We start from the raw sequence: 23,591 nt of genomic DNA, 5'->3' as shown, positions 1-23,591 counted from the left end.
AGCCAGATGTGGCAGGGCTGCACTCAGCTGCAGAAAGGCTCAGTCCTGCCCTCTGACAGGCTGCATGTGAAGGCTGACGTTCAGAAATCCAGTCCTGAGGGCTTAGAAGAGTCCAACGCACACAGGGGATAAGCCTTTTCGGTCCGAGGTAACAGGTATTACAGCTCTGGACAGATCTGTCTTTATTAGGATCTGTGTCCTGCGGCTTCAGCAGGTAAAACCTTTGATTTGACTCGATGAAGGCGTTGTGCCTGTGGCCGTGGATGAGACACCCTAACCCTAACCCTAACGCTGCCACCGCCATGTCCTGCCAGTGCTGTCACTCAGCCCCATTATTTCTCACTAAGCCTGTACCATGCTGTTTCCTAGGTAACAACAGCTGTGTAGGACCGGTACATATCTCTGGAAGATAATCCACAGGAAGGAATTTTAAGGTGGAAATTTGACAGGTTATTTTATAATATCTGTACATGTTATATATGTGTGCTCAGAGCACTAACACTGTGCTGTGATTGATGGGCCCACAGGTCAGTCCTGCAGTACAGACCAAGGCCGGCAGTGTGGCATAGTCATTAGAGAGCCAGAGGCTGCAAATTCGGTGTGACAGTGGTGTAGCCTAACCAGAGGAGCATCTGTGCAAAGGGACTGTCTGGTGGTCGTCAGTGTGGAGGCTCCCTGGCCTTCTGCAAGGCAAATTAAAAATAATGTGAGGAACTGTGCTGACTGATGACAGCATGTTCTCCCTCTTACAGAGGCCACAGGCCAGACTCTCTCAAGGTTTATGGAGAGCCTTTACGGAGGCAATTTCAAAGCCATTTGAATTTGAAAGTGTTAAATAAATGGAGCAGCTAAGTGCTTGCGCACGACTGTGAGATTAAAGACTGTGACTGTTTTAGCACCACTATGCATGACGCACATCCCTCTGCTCCTCTCTCAGCCACTGAAACAGAGACAACATTCCATCACTTCCAACAGCCTCCACGTACTGGGCTCAGCGTTCAGAATTAATCTCTTAAAGCAGGTCTTGGTGTTATTTTCCTGTTTCTTTGTTAGTCTGTGTCACTCGTTACAGCAAGGTCAGAACCAGCAGGATTCATTCAGATGGGAGCAATTCAGGTTATCTGGCTTGAGATAACCTGACGAGCTGGTGATCTGATGATGTTTAAAGTTTAAGAATGTCAGTCTGAGATTAATATGACCAAATTAACTCAAACTGGGCTTCTCAATGTGAGGTCAGAGTATGCGCTTTTCAAATGTATAAGCCAACATAGATTCTGAAGATTCTGATCCCAAACTGGGCAAATAAGAAAAACCTACACTGGGGAGGATAAAGGTGTGCCTGTCTGCTGCAGTGTACATTTTTCTTATGCCATGGAACTCTGCTGTCTAATCAGATGTTATTGATGTAATCAGTACTTGAACCAATTCAGTCTTGGAATTTGTCTTGTGTAAGGAATGCATCTTAATTTGTGTGATACTTTACATACACTACTGCACAGAACATTCATTTATTAGCAAATGTCTTCAACAAACCTATTGCAGGTTGATTTAACTTATAGATATAAATCAAATATGATTCATTTATTTCTCTTCAAATAAAAGAGAAAAAAAAACTTCAATATACCCTGCTCTGAAGCAGTGTCATTGACCTCTGTCAAAACTGAAGTGTTGCCATGGCAAATAAAACTGTCAGACAAATTAAGTGTTGTTGATGAGATCAGTAAAACTGCCCCCAAAATGAGTTCACACACTAATTTGCTAACATGCTAAACACACACATATGCACACACACACACACACACACACACACACACACACACAGAGTGAGAGGGAGAGAGAGGGAAACACACAAACACACTAGCCCCCCCCCCCAAATGATTAATAAGAAATAAAAGCATGCGTGTGTAAGTACTTTATAAAAACAGCTTGAACATAATTATTTTCTTCATAAATGTATTTTTGTTCAGGTGATATGTGTCCAATTACTTAATGAAACAGTACCAAAATAGAACACAGTAATTACAGCCAATTACAAGTGATCACAGGCTGATTCATGCTTCACAATCCAAAGGGACTGCAGTAAAGAGATAATGCTAAATTAATTTCTGCTTGCATAAATCTGCATGCTAAAGATGCGGTGTGTGAATACCTGTATGTTTGTCTGTTGCCAGGATGGGACTGTTTTGCTGATGTCACCGTGTTGTTGATTCATCAGTACAGACTAATTGCTGGATGTTATAATTGTGAAATATCAAAGGACAAAAACAAAGAACTCTCAGTGTAAGCAACTCCCATGCTGTGCCCAACAGAACAGCCTTTCCAATGCACTGCTGCACTCATGGATATGAGCTCTTTAACTCTTCCTTCTACCACACACACGCCTTTACGTTTTAAGTTCACTGTTTATTTATGATGTTTATGAGAATAACTATAAAACAGAACAAAGACTGACCGATACGTTCATTTTAAGTGCTGTAGCACCAATGGCATCAAGCCGCTAAGAGGTGGATTAGAAAATGTATCTGTTCTTCCCACAGAGAGAGTTTAATCTGTGGCATTTTCACACAGTGTATGTGTTATTCTCACTTGGAAAATGTACAGGTGTTATTTTATTCTAGAAAATGTACCTGTGGTATTCTCATCCTGACAATGTCTGCTTTTCTCAACTGGAGAATGTTACTCTCACGAGAAGAATGCATGCATGTTACCCTCAGTGGTTCTCAACCGGTGTGCCGTGAGGCAAAGTGAAGTGTGCCATGGAATTTTGAGGAACCTGATACGTTTTTATATAGGTGTGTATGTGTGTGTATTTATACTCTGTGAAAAGACTGATGTTTTATATTGTGCTATTAACCCTTTGGCATGTAACTTATTTTTATACTATGTAGCGCGCGTGTTACGTTACATGGTTCGGTATACGCTTTCATTAGCATTATTAAGCTTCTCGTAGTTTTCAGTTAGTATTTGCTATATTTTTAACGTTAAATCACTGTTTCCTCAAAGCTAAAATTAGCTAGAATTAGAATAGAACGCTTGTCTCAGAGGCCTGTTACTCTCCCTGCCTGTGCTGTCTCACCTGCATGTGCTACTTCACCTGCCTGTGCCATCTCACCTGCCTGTGCTGCTTCACCTGCCTGTGCCGTCTCACCTGCCTGTGCCATCTCACCTGCCTGTGCCGTCTCACCTGCCTGTGGTTTGGGCTGGTCCTGTACTTCTCCATGCTGGTTGACTGGCAGATGGCTTGGACTGACTCATACAGCAGATGGATGCTATTTTTGCATTCAGTCTTGAATCTGATCCTCCAGCACCATTTACACTCCCTTTTGCCTTGATCTCATTCAGCAGAACGGTTCCTGTTTATTAACATCATGTACCAGCTACTTAGTAACACAAGATGGACAACTGTCAGCCTGAGACACTGCTCACATTTACATTTATATTTCTGTTACTAAGCTGTTGCTCTTATCCAGAGATGGTGGTACAAAGCACTACATGTACAATTCTAAGCACATAGGAGCAGGTGTCAGTGCCGAACACAGTGCAGAGGACGCAGGTGTGCACCTGGACCAACACTGCAGCACAATGTCATTTGTGCCATTCACACACAATGCTAACACGCATCATGAAGCAAAACCTCCTCTCATAATGGATGGGATTAGATGCAAACAGCTACCTGAGTTAAGCGTCACAGTGAGAGTGTGGTGTGACAGGACTTCCCTCAGTGGACTCCCGCAGACTCGGTTTTCTTTCTCTGAGTCTTCACATGACAAGACAGAGAGACGAGGCTGCTGCTTCAGCGCAGACACGCCCAGGAAACACCCTGTTCAGTTAACGAGCAGATGAGCAGCCAGCCGAGAGGTGGAACCTAATCTATCTGATCAGCAATTAGCAATTAAATGCACTCACTTATCAGCAAAACTTAGGAAAACTAATTAACAAAAGAGGCATCTGTAGTCAGACGATTACAAAAACTGTTAGTAAAGAGAAGTGAACAGACTGAACTCCCCTGAATCTGGTGAGGGAATTCTTCCCCACAGGACTGTGGCAGTAAGGGGCTGTGTTAGGATTCTGATCTTAATGTTGATCAAATTAATATATCTGATCATGCGTGGTTTATCTTGGTTGGCACTGTTGTTTGAGATGTGAGATTTAACCACGGTTGATGTTACCATAAATCAAACAGGGTCCTAAAATTGATAAAATCACCATGCGTCTGTCTTGCTAAAGGAGTCATCAGCCTGTTGCACAGACTCCTCACCCCACCACTCTGCCTAGTTTTACCATCTGAAAAATAATCATCAATCAACTGCAGCCAAGTGCAGATTCATGCATGAAAGGAAACACACAAAGTAAAAAACGGAGCAAAAAACCAGGTCATTTTAACGGTGAACAGAACTATGACAGGTGTGGCTGGCTCTGTGATGGTTCAGACAGCAGGTAATGAATTGGTTAGTTAACGTCTCTCTACACACTAATTAAAGCAAGGCTTGAATGTTGATCTGTGTGTCATTTTGGTGTAGTCAGGAGGTTCTCTCTCTATCATTATTGTCAGTCTTTCTGTCTGTCTGCTTTGGAGTACACCTGCTTTACCTGTGTGCTGAGGTGACGGTTTCAGTGGGACAGTGTTGGGTCTGGGACAGCTATGCCACTCATACATTCCCATGCAATATCAGCACTGGGATAATGGCTGGGCTGCTAAGCAACAGGCAAGCTGATTTTTAGATGTTAAATTTGAGTCTGATCTAGCAAACATTTAAGCATTCATCAGTCTGTCTGAAAATGGCCATGAATCCTAATTAAAGGATCTTAAGAGAAACACCCTCCCTCCCTCCCTACATCCCCTGTGTAACTGTTCTCAGATCAGGTGGAGCTAGCCCCCAACATGCATACATGCATGTGATTGCTTTTATTTAACACCATGAGGTCTGCTGTACTTTCATGAACAAAACCTTAATTGTACCAGAGGTTACAGTCATAACCAAAGGCTGTACGTCATGTATTGTGTGATGAATTTCTTACAAATCCAAGAAGAAGTCTATTGGAGTTGCCAATGTTGACACTTGGTCCAGATTGAATTATTGATTAAAGGTTTTGCCAAAACTGAAATGCTTCTCTTGTGCTCTGAACTCACTCTCTCCTCTTCTCCTCCCTCTCTCCCTGTCTGATCTCAACTGCTCCTTTTCTTTTTCAGTCCTTCTTTTTCCATCCCTCCGTCTCTCCTGCATCATCTGAGCTGCTCCCAGAGGGCAGAGAGTGAGAGGAAAGGTCAGACAAGCATTTTCTCTCCTTTCACTGAGATGGACGTGCCCCTGCTGACCCCAGATCAGCCCCTGGATGGGCCTTTGGCACTCATCCCCTCCGTTTTCCTGTTATTTGGGACTAACCTCACACACGATGGCGTCTGATCTTACCGCACTGCTCCCCGTTATTTTCAGTCTGAGAGTGAATATTTTGGCATATCTATCTGTGTACCTGAATGATAATTATACCAAGTGACAGTACCAACATTACAGATGCGTCATTGTGTCACGTGTCTTCAGAAAACCAATCAGGAAAACTATGGATGATCTGTGTTTAGTAAAGTAACCGTGCGTGAGCTGTGATGATCTGTGTTTAGTAAAGTAACCGTGCGTGAGCTGTGATGATCTGTGTATAGTAAAGTAACCGTGCGTGAGCTGTGATGATCTGTGTTTAGTAAAGTAACCGTGCGTGAGCTGTGATGATCTGTGTATAGTAATGTAACTGTGAGCTGTAATCTTCCACAGCAGTAAATCATGTGAATTCTTCTTTCCCTCAGAATGCTGGCCAGCCTCACAGAGCATCCATCCCATTAAATGTACATCCTGTGGTGTCGGCCAGAAGGAACAGGGTGTTCTTCAGCAGAGGTGCTGCATTCGGTAATAGGCACAAGGTGTCCTGGAATGTGTCTGTGTATCTTGTCAATGGAGCTGGACCAGGAGAGCAATTCTACTTTAACAGGGAAACAGACTGCAGCAGACAGCAGGGGCTCCAAGAGTCAACACCCCCCCCCCCCACATCCCCCCCACCCCAACCCCCCAAGAGCACAGAGCTTGCAGGATCAGATGGAAGACTCAATTTACACCTTTTTCAGTGTAACTTTTCATTCTTTTTCTCACCTTAGGACACATATGACATACCTGAAGAAGGAGTCTGCTCTTACACCATGAGGAGACAGTTTTTACCGGAATTATTGAAAAGGCCAGCGATATGCATGGGTTTTATACCTCTGGATAAGGATCTACAGTACATAGCAAAAAAGAAATGCCATGATAAATTAAATCTATTTTAAAGGTGACTGCAGTATCCTTCTGATTCTTTTGGCTGCTTGTTTTTCAGTTCCTTTTTCAGTATTAAAAAGCTCCCTATACAGTATGATTGATGCACAGCATTTTAAATGTCGCAGTGCCCAGTGAAGTGTTTGGAAGCTGCAGGTTTTCTCACCTAGCTCTATGCCAGACGGCTTGTTCCTGCCTCACTACAGTGGCTAAATGGCAGCGGAAAAGTGCCAGGAATCCCTCTTTAAAGGGTCACAGCAAAGTTAGGTGCCTCCAGGGGAGATTCCTGCTTTTCTGGAGAGCCAGAGTGTTCATGGTTTTAAGCAGCTTAACTCCGGCTGTTTAGTATTAGCCTGCCATGGTGGAAAAGGTATAAGAATATTTTTGTGGTGTGTAAACAGCCATCATGTTTGACCCCGGTTTACCTGACAAAATTGCACCAGCCCAACATTCTAATACGAACACCCCTAGAAGTCATGGAGATGCTACATCAGATCAAGCTTACCATTCCCTACAGATTGTTCAGACGCACTGACATCACCCAGTGAGGGAAGACACAACCAATCACTCAGGAGGCAAAGCCAGTGACCATTAACCGTTTAGGGGAAGCTGCTGGTGCTGCTGAGGACACTAACAGCAGCCGGTCAGTCACTCAGCTGGTGCTGCTGAGGACGCTAACAGCAGCCGGTCAGTCACTCAGCTGGTGCTGCTGAGGACGCTAACAGCAGCCGGTCAGTCACTCAGCTGGTGCTGCTGAGGACACTAACAGCAGCCGGTCAGTCACTCAGCTGGTGCTGCTGAGGACACTAACAGCAGCCGGTCTCTGAGAGCTGTAGGCAGGCTCATCCCTCCAGGTTACAGCTTACAGAGAACGCTGTCAGAAAGGAAGCTTCCCAATGAAGCCGGTGTGAAGGGAAGATCCTCACCCAAGACTCTTATTGCATAAACCAGCTGCTGATACTGTACATTTACCTGAACCCCCCAGGGTTACTCATATCATTTCATAAAGTATTTTATTTTTGGTAGCCAGAAGGGTGAGTCTGTGTGGGTCCAAGCGATCCAGTGGAGAAATAATCATGACCACATAAGAGGAGATGGAACTGATTATTGTTAGTATTATTATTGTTATCGGTTACAAATACAGTATTGTAAAATAATGCAAAAAAATGCTGAAAAACTCACCTTTTATTTTGTCTCACTTTCAGTGTCTGCTCCTCTGGTGGATTCCTTCATTCTCTTTTTATTCTGTTTCTTATTATTATATGATTCTGTTTCTTATTATTATATGATTCTGTTTCTTATTATTATATGACAGCTGTTGTTTTGTGGCCTGGAGAAATTTGAGATTGTAAGAGCTGGTTTATTTAATTGTGTAACTACTCACAACAGTCTAATGATAAACTGGAGTCATTTCTCAGTACAGAATGGCCCAGTGTAGCAGGGGTAGATACTGTACTCTCTGCTTCATTTAGCTGTATAGAAGTTCCTATTGGTGCTCTGTACTGCTCTTGAATCCGGCACTATGAGTCCGGCATCTGTATGAATGGAGGGAATATTTTACTGTTTCTTTCCAGTGGAGGTCACTCTTTCTTCAATAACCATCAGGAATTCATTTATTGGCTTTGATTGCATCAGAGCCATTTTCTTCAACTCTCTTCAAAGGAGTGACATTGATCAGTGCAGTCTGCCACAGCTCTGATAGCAGACTTAGTTGATGCATTAACATCAGAACAGCATTCTCAGAACAGCGTGCTCAGTGAAACGCTCAGAACAGCGTTCTCAGAACAGCGTGCTCAGTGAAACGCTCAGAACAGCGTTCTCAGAACAGCGTGCTCAGTGAAACGCTCAGAACAGCGTTCTCAGAACAGCGTGCTCAGAACAGCGTGCTCAGAACAGCGTTCTCAGAACAGCGTGCTCAGTGAAACGCTCAGAACAGCGTTCTCAGAACAGCGTGCTCAGTGAAACGCTCAGAACAGCGTTCTCAGAACAGCGTGCTCAGAACAGCGTGCTCAGAACAGCGTGCTCAGTGAAATGTACAGCACACAGACACTCAGCCTGATCAGTTTCCTCCAGTGGTCTGGAAGTAGTGGGAGATGCAGGTTCTTCATTCCAGAGAATTTCTCACATTAAAAAGTATAGCTTATCTGATGAAGTGTTAAAATGACAGGAGAAAGAAGAAGGTAAACTGGGCACATGTTCTTGTAAGAGGGAAATGTCAGCTAAGCCTGCAGCAACTGGTCTTTCATGACCCTTTAGTTACTGACAAATGAAGATGTAAATGTTGATATATTGTAATAATGTTTCTTTCCCCCAAGGAAAAGTAGGATATGAGGACTTGGTGAATGAGAGGGTGTGTGGAGAAGTTTAAAAACAGACACAGAATGCTGTATTTCTCACAGGTTCAGAACTTTGTTCAACAGCACAACCGGATGGCCCCACTGAGAACACACAGTCCGCAGCGTTTGGAGGGGTGAGTGTTAGGGTGAGTGTGAGGGTTAGGGTTAGGGTCAGGGTGAGTGTTAGGGTTCAGGTTAGGCAGAACGCATAGTCGTCAACCATTGGAGGGGTGAGTGTTTTACTCCTTCAGTCAGAGTGAGCAACGCGTTCCTCTCTGAGTAACTCCCACACTCATAGCACAGTCAGTGCCAGGCTCGGGGAGAGGTGGTAACGAGTTCCCTGCTGCCGCACTCTCTGCTCAGCCTCCTGGCGTTGTGTGGATGGCTGGAGGTGTCTCTCCTGCTGAGGATCAGGGATCAGGTCTGGGAGGAACCCATTGTGGGGCTATAGGGCTCAGCCAGAAACAGCCACGCCTGTCTGAATCACACAGTCCTACACAACTACCCCTCTACGGTCATGTGCACACACTGGCTCAGCAAAGTGTTTCCAATGTGTGTGCGTGTATGTGTGTGTGTGTGTGTGTGTGTGTGTGTGTGTGCGCAAGTGCCTGCCTAAACTTGCCTTTGAATCTGACTTAGACTCATTTTAATCTCTTTGCTCCGGTTGGCAGAAATGTATAACAGCATGAGAGATAGGGCTGTTTCTGGCTACTGCAGGTTATGTAACCACGCTCTTACAACAACAGGCCAAGACAAGAGCCCTATTGCACAACTTCCCAAAAAACTAGCCAAACTTCAGTAAACTGCTGACAAATCTAGTGATTGTGGTGTGCTTTCATTTGACATTGAGTAGATAAAGGAATGTATATGATCTACATATACGTATATAGACTATAAATAAGAAATAGTTTATAGTAAATAGATGATAACCGCTGTACAGTGCTTCCCTAAGCATTGCTCCTTTCTGCTGATCATGCCACAGCCAATCACAATCAGTCTGCAAATAGGTAAAAGTTCACAAACTGAAAACATTCACAGGTAACTACAGATGAGGTAAACAGGTGTTACAATTTTCTAAGAAAATTGTTGATGGCATATCTCCTCTGATTCAAATTCTGTATACAGGGATTGTATACACCACAAATATTGCAGGGAAGGGGTCACCTTGAATTCCCTCATGGGTGACACGAGGACTCCTACAGTCACAGCACTGTCCTGAAACAAGGCGTCACTCCAAGTGCATGAGATTATAAGGCAACGGCTAAGTATAAAAATCCAGCACTGTCCATCTGGTACACAGCAGCTACATATAATGATCACTGCTATGTACCATGAACACTTCCCACCTTATTAGGAGACCAAATGAATAGAGTAAATACATCTTTTACAAACAATACTTTACTTATTTACAATATTGAGATTTTATACACATACAGCAAAGGCATTTGCGATATACGGTATAAAAATGTATCACATTAGTATTGTACACAACGTTTTCAAAAATAATACACACAGATTCACTTAGTTTCATGGGAAACTATCGTAACTTAAGGGGTAATGTTCTGGAGTATTCTGGGAAAGGTGTAAGGAGAATGATTCATTGGTTGGGTTTTCGCAAACACCCAGCTGACGAAAAAAAGCTTCACCCTCCCTGCTGCCATTTCCACAACACCCCCTGAGAAGCAGGGACCCCTCAAACACCTCAGTGTCCTCACCAAGGTTAACCCAGAGACGATTCTGGGAAATGGAGTGTGTGTTTTCCTGCTCTTTTACAGGACTCTCGTCTGTAGGAAACACCCGCTGGGCCATACCGCTGATGATGGTCCCGCACTGTACATCAAAAACAGGGAGAGCAGAAACAGCAACCAACCCAAACGAAAAGCCATCAGTGATGAATCTGAACACAAATCAAATGAACCACAGTGAAGTACAGAGCTGTGCCATTCACCTTAACGTAACATCACCTTACTTCACCTACATATCACCTTAACGTAACATCACCTTACTTCACCTACATATCACCTTAACGTAACATCACCTTACTTCACCTACATATCATCAGTGTCACCTGCTGTCGGAAGGCAGAATAATGTAATGTAACGTAAAAAGCTTCAGACACAACAGTTATTTGTTTACAAATTCCAACATTCAGATACTCCAAACCTAAGAAAAAGACAAAGACACAAGTAAAACAAATTACTTTTGCAACGCTCTGCAAACCATCTTTCACTAAGAATTCCCATTGTGCTAAAAATAAACCTGAGATGACAAATAAGCCGGGGGGGGGGGGTCATTTGGAGGGGGAGTTATTTCACTCAGTTATCCCAGAGGGTTATTAGATGGCCAGACGTGGAGCCTTTAACTTCTTTAATGACCAGAGAGAGTCAGGGCCTCGGTTTAACGTCTCATCTGAAAGACGGCATCTCCCACAACACAGTGTCCCCATCACTAGTCTGCACACACATAACTCTTTACTGCATTTCTGTAATGCAGCCACTTTATTACAGCAAAACCTTCATAACCTCCTCAGCTAGGAGGGTATCACTGTATGTCTGCATAGCGTCAGTGGAGTAATTGTCTTTGTAAGCATAGGTCCAGCATAGGAGATGTGGCTAGCTTCACTGCACTGCTGCTAAAATAGCACCAATGTGTTCGAACACACATTCTTGAAATGAAACAATCCAAACAAGCACTGGTTTAACCTATTTAACTGGTTTAACAGTTTTAACTTCATTTGATCTAATACAATGGGAGACTGTATTCTGTTATATGTGTGTAATATCAGATCATGCTTTTTCCCCTCGTGCAGGAAATGCAGCCCTATTTTGGAACAGCAGGTTCGTCCCACCGTGACGATGCCTGCACTCGTGTCGGAGCATTGAGGAAAGTGAATGCAATCCTCTCATATATTTTTTGCACTACAATTTGCATGACTGCATGGTGCAGTAGAGTGAGGCGCAGGACAGGTGCTCCTCCACTGACGGCCCCCCACAGCTGCACAGAGGCCCCCAGACCCCAATTCCTGCCAGAACGGTCTGCTACTGTCATAGTCACAGTGATAGACAGGGCTTAGCCTACGGTTCAAAGTGAAAGTCTTGTGGACTGAATCACAACGGAGCAAAAGACATCCTTTCCTATCTATACATCCTCACTGGAAGACATCAGACTATATGCTAATATGCTTCTTATCCTCTGGCTGCTAACTGGTCCACACTAGAGCAGCCGCTGTTGTTCATTCGGTGGGAGCACAGCTGGGGAGGATGTGTCCAGCTGGCTAACGTCTCTCTGACTTATTCAGCTCCCCAGGATGCTCCTGCCTGTTGGCATGTGAAGTCTTTGCACACCATGGTGCTGCGGCCTTCTGTGCTCATCATGAATTGAACCGATGATTCGTGGCCTCAGGATCCAGTGCCCTTCTTGGAGCAGTCCTCCACCAGCCTCTGGTACGAGTGGCAGCGGTCCACAGCAAACACCGACCCGTCCGAGCTCAAGCTGCGCTGCTCCTGCTCCAGGTCATCCTCTGACTCCACAGTCCTGCCAGGCGCGGTCAGCTTGGTCTCAGTGCTGTTGATGTCCAGCAGATTCTCCTCGTTGATGATGATGTTGGCACTGCGAAAGACCCGGGCGTGGCACTTCCTGGAGTCACGGGGCCTGCCCGCCCCCCCTGCAGCCTCCCGGTCCAGCTGGTTCTCCTCCGGGTGGAGATCCTCGCTCAGGTCGGCCAGGATCACCCCGCTCTCGCCCATCAGGTAGCTCCTGGTCCTGGAGAGGACGGTGGAGACGCAGTCGCCGACGCTGAAGCGGCGTCTCCGGCGCGGTGAGCGCTCCAGACTCAGCACCACGCCGCTGACTCCGCCCTCGCTGCAGCTGTGCGACCGCCCCGCCCCCCTCCCGGCCCCGCCCTCAGGCCTCTTCCTCTTAGCACCGATCTGCTGGACCAGGTCACCGTAGTCCTCCTGCTCCTCAGACAGGAAGTTGAAGATGTTGACGTCGTCGGCAGAGTGGGAGCGGCGCAGGGCGCTTTTGTGCTCCTCCGAACTCTGCAGCTCATCCAGGGACTTGTGCCGCCTCCTCCGCCTCTTCAGAGCCTTGTGCGCCTTCACCACCATGTGCACCTTCCAGGTGAAAAACAGCGACAGCCAGGCCAGACCCATGTAGATCCACAGCTCCACGAAGTAGCGGTATGGAGCAGGGTAGTCTATATTCGGATTAACACCTGGGAGGAGACAGAATTAATTAATGCAATTTTTTCAATATGACAGTTCTTTAAAAGCTTATCTAAAGTGTCTTAGATAATTTACTGCTTTATTAATTCATTATTTTGTTATTATTACATTGAACTTATTACATTTTTCACAGTTATATTTCCTAATTAATACATACAGTGGGTAGATGTCTGTTCATGCTCTCTGTGGTGACAGACTTTTTCCTCACAGACTTGCCTTAGTTTGAGTCTCACTGGCAGGAGTGACAGAAGCCAAACAGTAAGGTTTACCTGCCACGATGTCCCCAAACCCGATGGTTGTCAAGGTGACAAAGGAGAAGTACAGTCCCTCTACGTAGGACCAGCCCTCCTGATACATGAATACAAAGGGCGGGATTAACAGGTGCACCAGCACCCCCCACAGGACAAAGATGGCATTGCAGGTGAACTGGGCTTTTCGCTGAAACCAAACAAAAATAAAATCATTACACTTACAACTTTTTATGCTGTTTTGGAAAAATAAGAAAATGTTTCTATTCTGAATTGCATCAAAATAAGTGATTGGTCACTGAACAAATTTCTGTACAGCGTTATTTGAAACTGGATCAAAGAGTGAGGATATGTGTCCAGCCCTGAGTCCTCTCACCACAGTGAGGCCCTTCCTGATCAGGTACTGGCCCAGGTGCTTGGCTCTGCCTCTGAAGAACTTGCCCAGCTCACTGATCCAGGTGAGGCACAGTGGGATTCCGAACAGCCCGTAGAAGATGCAGAAGACTCGGCCAGCGATGGTTTTGGGGGCAATGTTACCATAACCTGCAGTCATATGACAGTAGAGCCATCAAAAAGGGCCTACCGTGTGGTGTGACCATATCAGTGACCATATGCGAGACCATGTGGTGTGACCATATCAGTGACCGTGTGGTGTGACCGTGTGGTGTGACTCTATGAGTAACCGTATGGTGCGACCATTCCTAGGCCCCACCCTCACCAGCACCAAGCCACACCCACCTATGGTGGTGATGATGGTGGCAGCGAAGACGACAGCCTTGGGCCAGTTCCAGCTGTTGAAGGTCTTGTTGCCCGTGATGGTGACACCCTGCCCAGCCGCATTAGCCACCACCTACAGACAGAGACAGAGTCAGAGACACAGACAGAGACAGAGACACAGGCAGACACACAGACACAGGCAGAGACACAGACAGAGACAGAGACACAGACAGAGACAGAGACACAGACAGAGACAGAGTCAGAGACACAGACAGAGACACAAACACAGACAGAGACAGACAGACACAGACACAGACACAGACACAGACACAGACAGGGCCAGCAGCCCCAGCTGAGTAAAGGGCTTGCAAAGGGTGTAAAACTATGTACACAGACTGTAGCTACACACAGAGGGAGAATACAGGATACACACGCACGCACACACAGGCACGCACACATGCATGCACGCACAGACTTCTCTGGGGTATAACCACTGCGTCTCACCTGGGAATCTGAAAAGCTTCTGAAAAGCTCTTCCATACGGAAGTTTCCCTAAACAGCAGTATGCTGAGAATCCTGCTCTGATACTGTATCCTCAGGCCCACACAAACTTTCAGTGGAACATGAGTAATTCTGACTCTGGGGATTATAATTCAACTGTAAAAAACAACAACTGAATAAATGACACTGAATAAAGAAACAGAAGTTTAATGTGGGCTGCAGAGGTGCCGCTGACCGCACCACCACTGCTCGGAGTTTAATGTGGGCTGCAGAGGTGCCGCTGACCGCACCACCACTGCTCGGAGTTTAATGTGGGCTGCAGAGGTGCCGCTGACCCCACCACCACTGCTCGGAGTTTAATGTGGGCTGCAGAGGTGCCGCTGACCGCACCACCACTGCTCGGATGCTGGGGGCCTGGGCCACATGTTTTGGAAACACTGGAACAGGGCGATTTGAAGAGCAGAACTGAAACCCAGGAGTTGCAGAACCGGTTCCACCTGTGTTCCACCTCACGCTGGAACAGTGTGAGTGAAAAACGTACAAAGGAAGGCGAAGTGAACCTCAGGGCAGGAGAGGATCAGCTACAGACTGAGAGCGGTACATGAAACCAGCTCACAAAGCCTGGAAACAGATTTTTCTTTTTATTAACCTTCTTTGTTGCTATATTTATAAAGACCCATACAACAAAAAACAAAAGTATTATCTCTGTACATTTTTGCCAAAGTAACAAAGGGTTTTTTCATTAGAGCATACCATCTCAGCCTACCCTTACTGTGGGAGACATGACTACCCAGCACACCCTGGGGCACAGCTGAGCTGACTGTAACCTGAAACTCTGTGTACACACTGTTTGCACACCTCTCTGCCAGATACACACCCACCTGCTCTCTCTCTCTCTCTCTGTCAGAGAGAGAGTTTGCACACTGCCACTGCGTTCTCTCTCTGTCAGAGAGAGAGTTTGCACACTGCCACTGCGTTATCTGCTGGCCAATGACCTGTGATGCACAATGCAAAGCAGAATTTGTCATCCTTATGATCAAACAAAAAGCAAAATCAAACATTTGATCAAACAAAAAGCGAAAGCCCCTTAAATAGATCACTCTGCTGTGTGGCTACAGTTCTCCTGAATGACAAAAAGGAAAAACAAACAATCCTGCATTTCTTCACTATTGTGACCTTATACAGCTATCTTTCATTTCAGTGCATGACACTGGAATTACTGAGTCTCAGCCTTTCACTGTGAATCTCTTAAAGTCACTGTGGGATCTAGAGGGAGGCCAGTGCCTGTAATCCAGCCGTACACACAGCACACAGAATCCACAGTGGGAATCCACAGCCAGGTAACACACAGACAGCCCTTTCACTTCAGCAGGTCTCTGAATCGCTGCTGCACAGGAGGTGAACTGCAGAAAACTGCAGTAAACAAACACACACCCAGTTATTAAATCTGGTCACCGGTCAGAGACCAGCCCGGCCGGCTGAGGGCTACAGCTGGAACTCAGACTTCACACTCCTCCAGTGCAAGCAGTCAGATCTTTCCCTCTTTTCTTGTAAAACCAGGATAGCGTGGACATGCAGCATTCTTTGAAAAAACATAAGCTTGATGCATCACATTGACAGGATTGTATATTTGCCTGGGCTCTATGCCTGCCTACTTACCTGTTACCTTAATCACCAAAGACTGGTTTCAAAATGACTCTGATCAATCATTGCCAGAGTAAATCACAGAAAGCATCAGGCAGCTTAATCCATGTGTACAGTACAAACCAGTGGCATTTCTGACGGAAATGTAGGTTTAACAACAGTTAAAGTGTTTACAGAGATTTAGATAAGAGTTCAGAATTATGTCTGGTTTCTACACACACTGTCAGATTTCTGTGTTTGAAAACTGGCATTTAAAAGTGTAAAAATTAGACATGGTTCCTGGTTACAGTGGTTCCTTTCAGCATTGATTAAACATGAGAGGTACAATGATACTGCTCTACAAGCAGCGGTGTGGTGTAGCAGTAAGGAGCAGCGGTGTGGTGTAGCAGTAAGGAGCAGCAGTGTGGTGTAGCAATGAGGAGCAGCAGTGTGGTGTAGCGGTAAGGAGCAGCAGCGTGGTGTAGCGGTGAGGAGCAGCAGTGTGGTGTAGCGGTGAGGAGCAGCAGTGTGGTGTAGCGGTGAGGAGCAGCAGTGTGGTGTAGCGGTAACGAGCAGCGGTGTGGTGTAGCGGTAACGAGCAGCAGTGTGGTGTAGTGATGCAGAGCAGCAGTGTGGTGTAGCGGTAAGCAGCAGCAGTGTGGTGTAGCAGTAAGGAGCAGGGTAGCAGCGTGGTGTAGCAGTAAGGAGCAGCAGTGTGGTGTAGCGGTAAGGAGCAGCAGTGTGGTGTAGCAGTAAGGAGCAGGGTAGCAGCGTGGTGTAGCAGTAAGGAGCAGGGTAGCAGCGTGGTGTAGCAGTAAGGAGCAGCAGTGTGGTGTAGCAGTAAGGAGCAGCAGTGTGGTGTAGCGGTAAGGAGTAGCAGTGTAGTGTAGCAGTAAGCAGCAGCAGTGTGGTATAGCGGTAAGGAGCAGCGGTGTGGTGTAGCGGTAAGGAGCAGCAGTATGGTGTAGCGATGAGGAGCAGCAGTGTGGTGTAGCGGTAAGGAGCAGCAGTGTGGTGTAGCGATGAGGAGCAGCAGTGTGGTGTAGTGGTAAGGAGCAGCAGTGTGGTGTAGCGGTAAGGAGCAGCAGTGTGGTGTAGCAATGAGGAGCAGTAGTGTGATGTAGCGGTAAGGAGCAGCAGTGTGGTGTAGCGATGAGGAGCAGCAGTGTGGTGTAGCGGTAAGCAGCAGCAGTGTGGTGTAGCGGTAAGGAGCAGCAGTGTGGTGTAGCGATGAGGAGCAGCAGTGTGGTGTAGCGGTAAGCAGCAGCAGTGTGGTGTAGCAATGAGGAGCAGCAGTGTGGTGTAGTGATGTGGAGCAGCAGTGTGGTGTAGCGGTAAGCAGCAGCAGTGTGGTGTAGCAGTAAGGAGCAGCAGTGTGGTGTAGTGGTAAGGAGCAGCAGTGTGGTATAGCGGTAAGGAGCAGCAGTGTGGTGTAGCAGTAAGGAGCAGCAGTGTGGTGTAGCGGTAACGAGCAGCAGTGTGGTGTAGCGGTAAGGAGCAGCAGTGTGGTGTAGCGGTAAGGAGCACTAGTAGAGCTAGTGAGCAGTGTAGAGGTGAGGAGCAGCATTGAATGTTAAGTGTCAGTGACACTTGAGTCTTGTGTGTAAAGTATACAGTTTGATGGCTTGCTCCTTGGTATAAAAGAGGGCGAGAGCAGGGCATAGTGTGGAGCGGCAAAATGTCACTTCCAACTTCACTTTTGAAATCTGAATTCAGACATAAGATTCAGAGATACACATGAATGAAATGGTGCATGATGAAGCTTCAGGATCCTGCATGCCACTGCAGAAGCTGAAAGGAGAGCTTCTGCCACTTTTTATTTGTTTAAGAGGGAAAACAGACTTTGATAAAGCGCCACTCTGAATGCAGGGAATAGCAGGCTAAGGTGTTTGCCTTGCTAAGCCAAAAACACAACCTGGTATAAAAATGCAGGTTTACTCCGCATGGGCTCCCCACACTGCGAGTGAATCACTGCACAGCACGTCGGGGAGGCGTGAGCAGGCAGGAGATACTGACCAGCAGCCTTCCACACCCCTGCTATAATCACAGCATTCAGCCTGAACCCTCGTCTTTTATGCAGTAAAACTGCTTCAGCATCACTTCCCTCTTTTGGTTTACATGTGGTGTGACTCCAACTACAATTTGGTGAGTAATTAAACAAAAACATTAATTTAGACACTGCAGTGCTTGCTAATGTTTTCATGGTCACAGTGGTGAATTTGCTTTCTGCACTCTGAATGAGGATTAAAGGAAAGGTTACAGGTTAAGAGTGGAATTGCATTTCTGGACATCTGATGAGGTCAGCTGGGTGTGTGATCACAATGACAATGTCTAAGATACAGTCAAACAGCCTCCTGACATTACAAACACCACCTTTTTGGCTTTGATAAACTCAGTCAGATGGAACAGATACAGAAGCAGAAGCTCTGTGCTTCACTTCAGCCCTGTGTGCCAGGTAGGTTCCTGTCCAGCACAGCTTGGAAATATGCAGGAATATCAAACTAAATTCGTTTTTTAAGTCGTTTCTGTCACAGATTTAGAGGGCTAAGTGTGTAAGTGTGTGCACGTACAGGTGCAACCAGCAGTTTGCTCTGTTATACTGAAGGTCAATGGTGTCATTCATATGAACTTCAGGGAGTTACTCAATGAACTCACAGCACGTTTGCAAGGCAGCCGTTCTGTTAAACGCGTGTGCGATACAGTACCTGTCCTGCGTAAGCGCACGACCCCTTCGCTGCCCGCACAACGGTGGCCGCCCACCCACGACTGCGCACCCAGGAAGCGGCTGCACTGCTGAAGGCAGTTCGGGTATTTTAAGAGTTACACACGCAGTGCAAGCAGAAAATGGCAATAAGACTTCGGTCAGACGGAGGGGCGCGGGACAGACCGACCTGAGCGCCTCCCTTATCACCTTTAACTGCGCATCTCTATCAGCGCCGTGACCCCCTTTTACACGCCTGCTGGAGGAAGGCCCGCCGGCACAGTGCGGTGCAGGGAAATGAATGGATGAATTACAGTGTCCACCCCAGCTACCGCAGCCGCTGATATGCAGATCTACGCTCTCTGTGAGCCTTTTCTCATACTGCTCACTGCCTGAAAACCTGGACGCAAGCTGGGACGGTTTAAAAGTCTAGAAAGTTTATTGAAGAACTGAAGAATAGATACCATCACTGCAGCATCTTAAGTTTGAAATTTTCGCAAAATATACCGACGTCTCTGTCAGTTTTAAAATCCTCACCCTCCAGTCAGGTATGTGATGCAGAAATCCTACGCCTGGAGGGAAAGACTGCGGTGCGCCGCACAGAGCGAGCAAATTTAGCCAAACTGCCTCTTCTGTCACCTCGCCGCGTTTTTGGGACACAGTGCCCACCTTTTGAGAGCTTCTTGTTTCATCCTGTATCTAATTCCAGTCCTGATACACTGCATTTTTACCACTGTGCAACGAAACCATTAGACTAAGTATCTGCTCGCCTACCGACCGGATACAGTTGGAAGTTAGTTGAGAGCTTACTCAGGCACTATATCCATTGACGCAATTGCTAATATGTTGATTATTGTAAATTGTTAAAACAAAATAAATGTAATACTGTTGGTACTGTTGATGGTACTGTTAATTTATCAAAGATAAATTCGGATTCTGATTGACAACACATTAATCTTAGTATTAAATGACTTACTTATTAAACTTTTCTTAATTCAGTGTAGCCTTCTAACGATTCTCTATGGATTCAAGCAAGAGCGTGTGCAAAGTGTGCAATGGAGATATAAAACCGTACGGTGAATTTTATCGTTTTGTATTATATAGGCCATTATACATGTTAATGTCAATTAAGACAAAATGTTTATCAAAAAGGAAAGTTCAACGGCAACTTGCTGCAGCTTTCTAAAGCATTAACAGGTTTAGGTGGTCTTTGGCGAACAAACATGACATGTATCGTTAGAATCGAAACATACCTCCAAAATCTTGTCCAGGTCATCTTTAGTAAGACAGGGGTGGGCTTGAAGTATTTTTTCCTTTTGAGTTGCGTAATTTGATACAGAAATCTTCCAATTCGGCTCCTCAAGAACTTGAAACACTGCTGCCCCGATGGAGAGGTAGAATATGATGGCTGAAGTCAACACAGGCCCTTTATCAACCATAGTTAACAGCTGTAATTTCAAAATGTTTAATTCTCCTGACCAGAAGAGAAAAAGATGACTTCACAAGTGTTAAACTACACACATGCTACTGTTCGAGTCGCCTTTACAAACAGAGCACAGACCGGTCCTTTGGTGTAGTTCAGTTTTTTCTCTTCTTTTCTCTTTCTCTTTCTTCTTTACTTAAGTCTGTAGTTGGAAACTGGCTGTTAGCGTACAGCTGGCATGGTTAGCATTAACCTCTTCAGTGACTTTTCGCTCCCCGCACTTGTTACTTTTATCACTCCTGACTGTTCCGCAAAGTGCTGCTCACGCGCGCACGCAGCCGCTGACACTGATGTGGGTGTGCACTGCACTGGGCGGAAGGCTTCAGGGAGGGGAAGGAGTGGGGAAAGAGAAAGGTAAATAACTGCACCTTCCAACAAGGAAAGAGAGAGTAGGTGGGGTAGAAACAGAAGAGACATACGTGTGCATTCATTAATAGGGGGTTTCAAAATAATAGAGTGATTAGTTATTATTTTAGAAAGTGGATGGAGTAGCAGTGACTGTGTACTTTGATGCACTGTTCGCAGAAACTCAATGCTTTAAATAATATTCAAAGAGAATTTAAAGCTAAAGTTGCATCCCTTTTCCATGAAGTCTGACATGTCAAAATCAGATTGATTATTGCTCTGACTCCAATGAAGTGGTGAAAGGTTTGTAACACAATATTACACTACACAGTGGTGTAGAGTGTGTATCAGAGCATTGTGCGGTGGTGTAGAGTGTGTATCAGAGCATTGTGCGGTGGTGTAGAGTGTGTATCAGAGCATTGTGCAGTAGTATAAAGTGTGTATCAGAGGGACCCTCTGTAATGCAGCAGTTCAGTTTGACTGCTGTGCTCTTGTGTCTCTCCATGTGACCCATGTACAGTATGCACTGCTGTGTGGAAAAACTGGGGGATCGAGTCAGTCTGCTTGCATCTTACATGGGTGACTTTAAGGACACCATTGGGGATGTCAGTGGCTGGAAAGTCAGAAGCATTTTGTGTAGGTGTAAATACTGGTGTAACCTGGCGCCACCTGCTGGATCTATGTCACCCTCACACCCCCTCTTTCATACGCCATTCCCCCGGGACCTGCAGGTACTCACACCCCCTCTTTCACACGCCATTCCCCCGGGACCTGCAGGTACTCACACCCCCTCTTTCACACGCCATTCCCCCGGGACCTGCAGGTACTCACACCCCCTCTTTCACACACCATTCCCCCGGGACCTGTGGGTAACTATCCCTAACCCTAACTTACCACAGTACGACTGCATCAGCTGGTTTTTATTTGTGAAAGATTTTACAGTCAATAGTCCTGGCTGGTCAGTATGATGGGCATACAAGACATTCAACAAAAGGTAAACTTTCTTTAAATGAAAAAGTTAGTAAATGGTAAATATTTATTGCGTAATTTATTACATTAGCAATGAGCTTCATGTAATAGGTGTCACAATGGTAACAAGTGAGAGGAGTTTCTGTTCATCGTAGGCTCTCCATCACACAGGGATGGCACTGTATCACAGTACTGAAGACACTGAGGCTCCCTGCTTCTCCTTTCCTATGGCCTCTACCTCCTTCAGCCAAATGCCATCCTCCAGCCTTGAGATTTGTTCTTTTTTTTCTCCTTCACCAGTTTCTCAAGTAATGAATTTTTCCTTGAGTCAGGACCCACTCCAAACCTGTATAGTTCCAGTGGAGCCTGTGTTCACTGAGAGCTCAGCTAGTCGCTCAGGTATCTCCGGTAGTGGCTCAGGTATCTCCGGTAGTCACTCAGGTATCTCCGGTAGTTGCTCAGGTATCTCTGGTAGTCGCTCAGGTATCTCCAGTAGTCACTCAGGTATCTCCGGTAGTCACTCAGGTATCTACAGACAGTTGCTCAGTTGGCACAGACAGTTGCTCAGGTAGCTCAGGTAGTGGTGTTTTTGAGCGGGGAGCTGGGTCCTTCGGGTGGGTGTGTGTCTGTTCCACCTCCCAGGCTGCTGTCCTGGTGTGTGACCTGCCCGCTGCAGGCCTGCTAGGCCCCTGTGTCAAACTCAAATCAGTTTACTGTTTGATAAAAAAGACCCTGTGCATCTTTCAGCAGGTCATCTGCAGTTTACCCTCCTGTGAGAGAGAAGCTCACGGCTCCTTCATCCTCCTCCTCCTCCTCCTACGAGCCCAGCAGAGTGTGCCACCGACACACCTGCTGTCCCTCCGCCTGCTTCATCTGGGCCCAGTGGGAGGTCTCCACGGCGCCAGAGCTGTTCAGGCCAAGCGAGAGCCAGCCCACCCTGTCCCTGCGCCTGACACCGCGCCGGCTGTACACCGACAGCAGCAGCGTCACCTCCGACAGCTGGAACAGCGCCACCTGGAACACAAACGTCTCCTTGTACGTGGGGTCGGGCTGCCCCCGGCAGGTGGACGTCTTGCACCTGGACATCTCCTGGCCCATGGAATTCATCATGGTCAGCTTCACGTACGTGTCTGAGGGAGGGCACCAGGGAAGAGGGTGGATTACAGGTGAGCTTCATAACTACTACATTCAATTAGCATTATTCCCTCCAAATAAATCCTTGATTGGAAATATGCCATAAATTACATTTTCATTATTGTATGTTAACTGACTGGATCTATTTTCCCTTTTATTAAGGGCTATGAGAAATAAATGGACACAGCTTCTCCTAATGCCATGTCTGTAAGCGTGTAGAATCTGCTTTCAATCCAGTATTATACATTGAGTTATTTAACGTCTGAGGAGCAGTAAGTTTTATGAGTGACTGATTCATCTCTTTTAAAATAAAATTACAATTAAAGATTACTCTTCAGTTAACATGTGTTGTGATCCTGCTATATTTCCAGTCCAGCCATGCAATTTGTACATTTTCAGAATAATTCTGTAAAACTGGAAGGAAGATGTAACAGATTTCAGTGGCAAGACAGTAAACTTGTTTCATGTTCTCGGCAGCAGAATGGAGGCAGAATCCCCCAGCTGGCCTGCTGCTACACCGCTGTGACGGGCAGTTAGCGCACTAAAGAGAAGCCATGTCATTATGCCGGGCAGGACAGTGGAGACTCACCTGGGACTATATATAGCTGCCCCCCTATCAGGTGTTTCAGACAACAGAAGAACCCATCTGACAGGGCTGCAGGAAAACCAAAGGACACAACCACCGAGGGAGAGAGACACACAGGGAGAGAGACAGAGAGACACACAGAGAGAGAGAGACACACAGGGAGAGAGAGACACAGAGAGGGAGAGAGAGAGAGGGAGAGAGAGAGAGACACAGAGAGGGAGAGAGACAGAGAGAGAGAGACACAGAGAGAGAGAGACAGAGAGAGGGAGAGACACAGAGAGAGAGACAGAGACAGAGAGGGAGAGAGAGAGAGAGACACAGAGAGGGAGAGAGAGAGAGAGACACAGAGAGAGAGAGAGACACACACAGGGAGAGAGACAGAGAGACAGAGAGAGAGAGAGACAGAGAGAGAGAGAGAGACAGTGG

The 23,591-nt window shown here is 46.3% G+C and overlaps 2 protein-coding genes across 3 annotated transcripts in view; both read right to left on the bottom strand.

Moving 5' to 3' along the window:
• Positions 1 to 10,917: 10,917 nt before the first annotated feature.
• LOC118792306 (potassium channel subfamily K member 5-like) lies at positions 10,918 to 20,407 on the bottom strand. 2 transcript variants are annotated; one of them, XM_036550131.1, is made up of 5 exons: positions 19,902 to 20,407; positions 13,845 to 13,956; positions 13,483 to 13,649; positions 13,128 to 13,296; positions 10,918 to 12,848 (listed from the first exon to the last, which is right to left on the bottom strand). In XM_036550131.1, the coding sequence occupies exons 1-5, from the start codon at positions 20,085 to 20,087 to the stop codon at positions 12,031 to 12,033; spliced, it is 1,452 nt and encodes a 483-aa protein (XP_036406024.1). In that variant the 5' UTR covers positions 20,088 to 20,407; the 3' UTR covers positions 10,918 to 12,030. The 2 variants fall into 2 exon arrangements, with proteins under 2 accessions (XP_036406024.1, XP_036406025.1); XM_036550132.1 differs by having other exon boundaries at positions 13,128 to 13,206.
• A 1,026-nt stretch (positions 20,408 to 21,433) lies between these two features.
• LOC118792319 (synaptotagmin-14-like) overlaps positions 21,434 to 23,591 on the bottom strand; it is a 15,004-nt gene continuing 12,846 nt past the window's right edge. The window contains exons 9-10 of the mRNA XM_036550146.1: positions 23,169 to 23,225; positions 21,434 to 22,575 (exon numbers count right to left, since the gene is read on the bottom strand). Of these exons, the coding sequence (XP_036406039.1) occupies positions 22,262 to 22,575; positions 23,169 to 23,225 (371 nt within the window). The 3' untranslated portion in view covers positions 21,434 to 22,261. The remainder of the gene's footprint in view (positions 22,576 to 23,168; positions 23,226 to 23,591) is intronic.

Source organism: Megalops cyprinoides, chromosome 17 (assembly GCF_013368585.1).
Source record: "Megalops cyprinoides isolate fMegCyp1 chromosome 17, fMegCyp1.pri, whole genome shotgun sequence".
NCBI classification, from domain to species: Eukaryota; Metazoa; Chordata; class Actinopteri; order Elopiformes; family Megalopidae; genus Megalops; species Megalops cyprinoides.
This window is presented reverse-complemented; position numbering and strand designations above follow the sequence as displayed.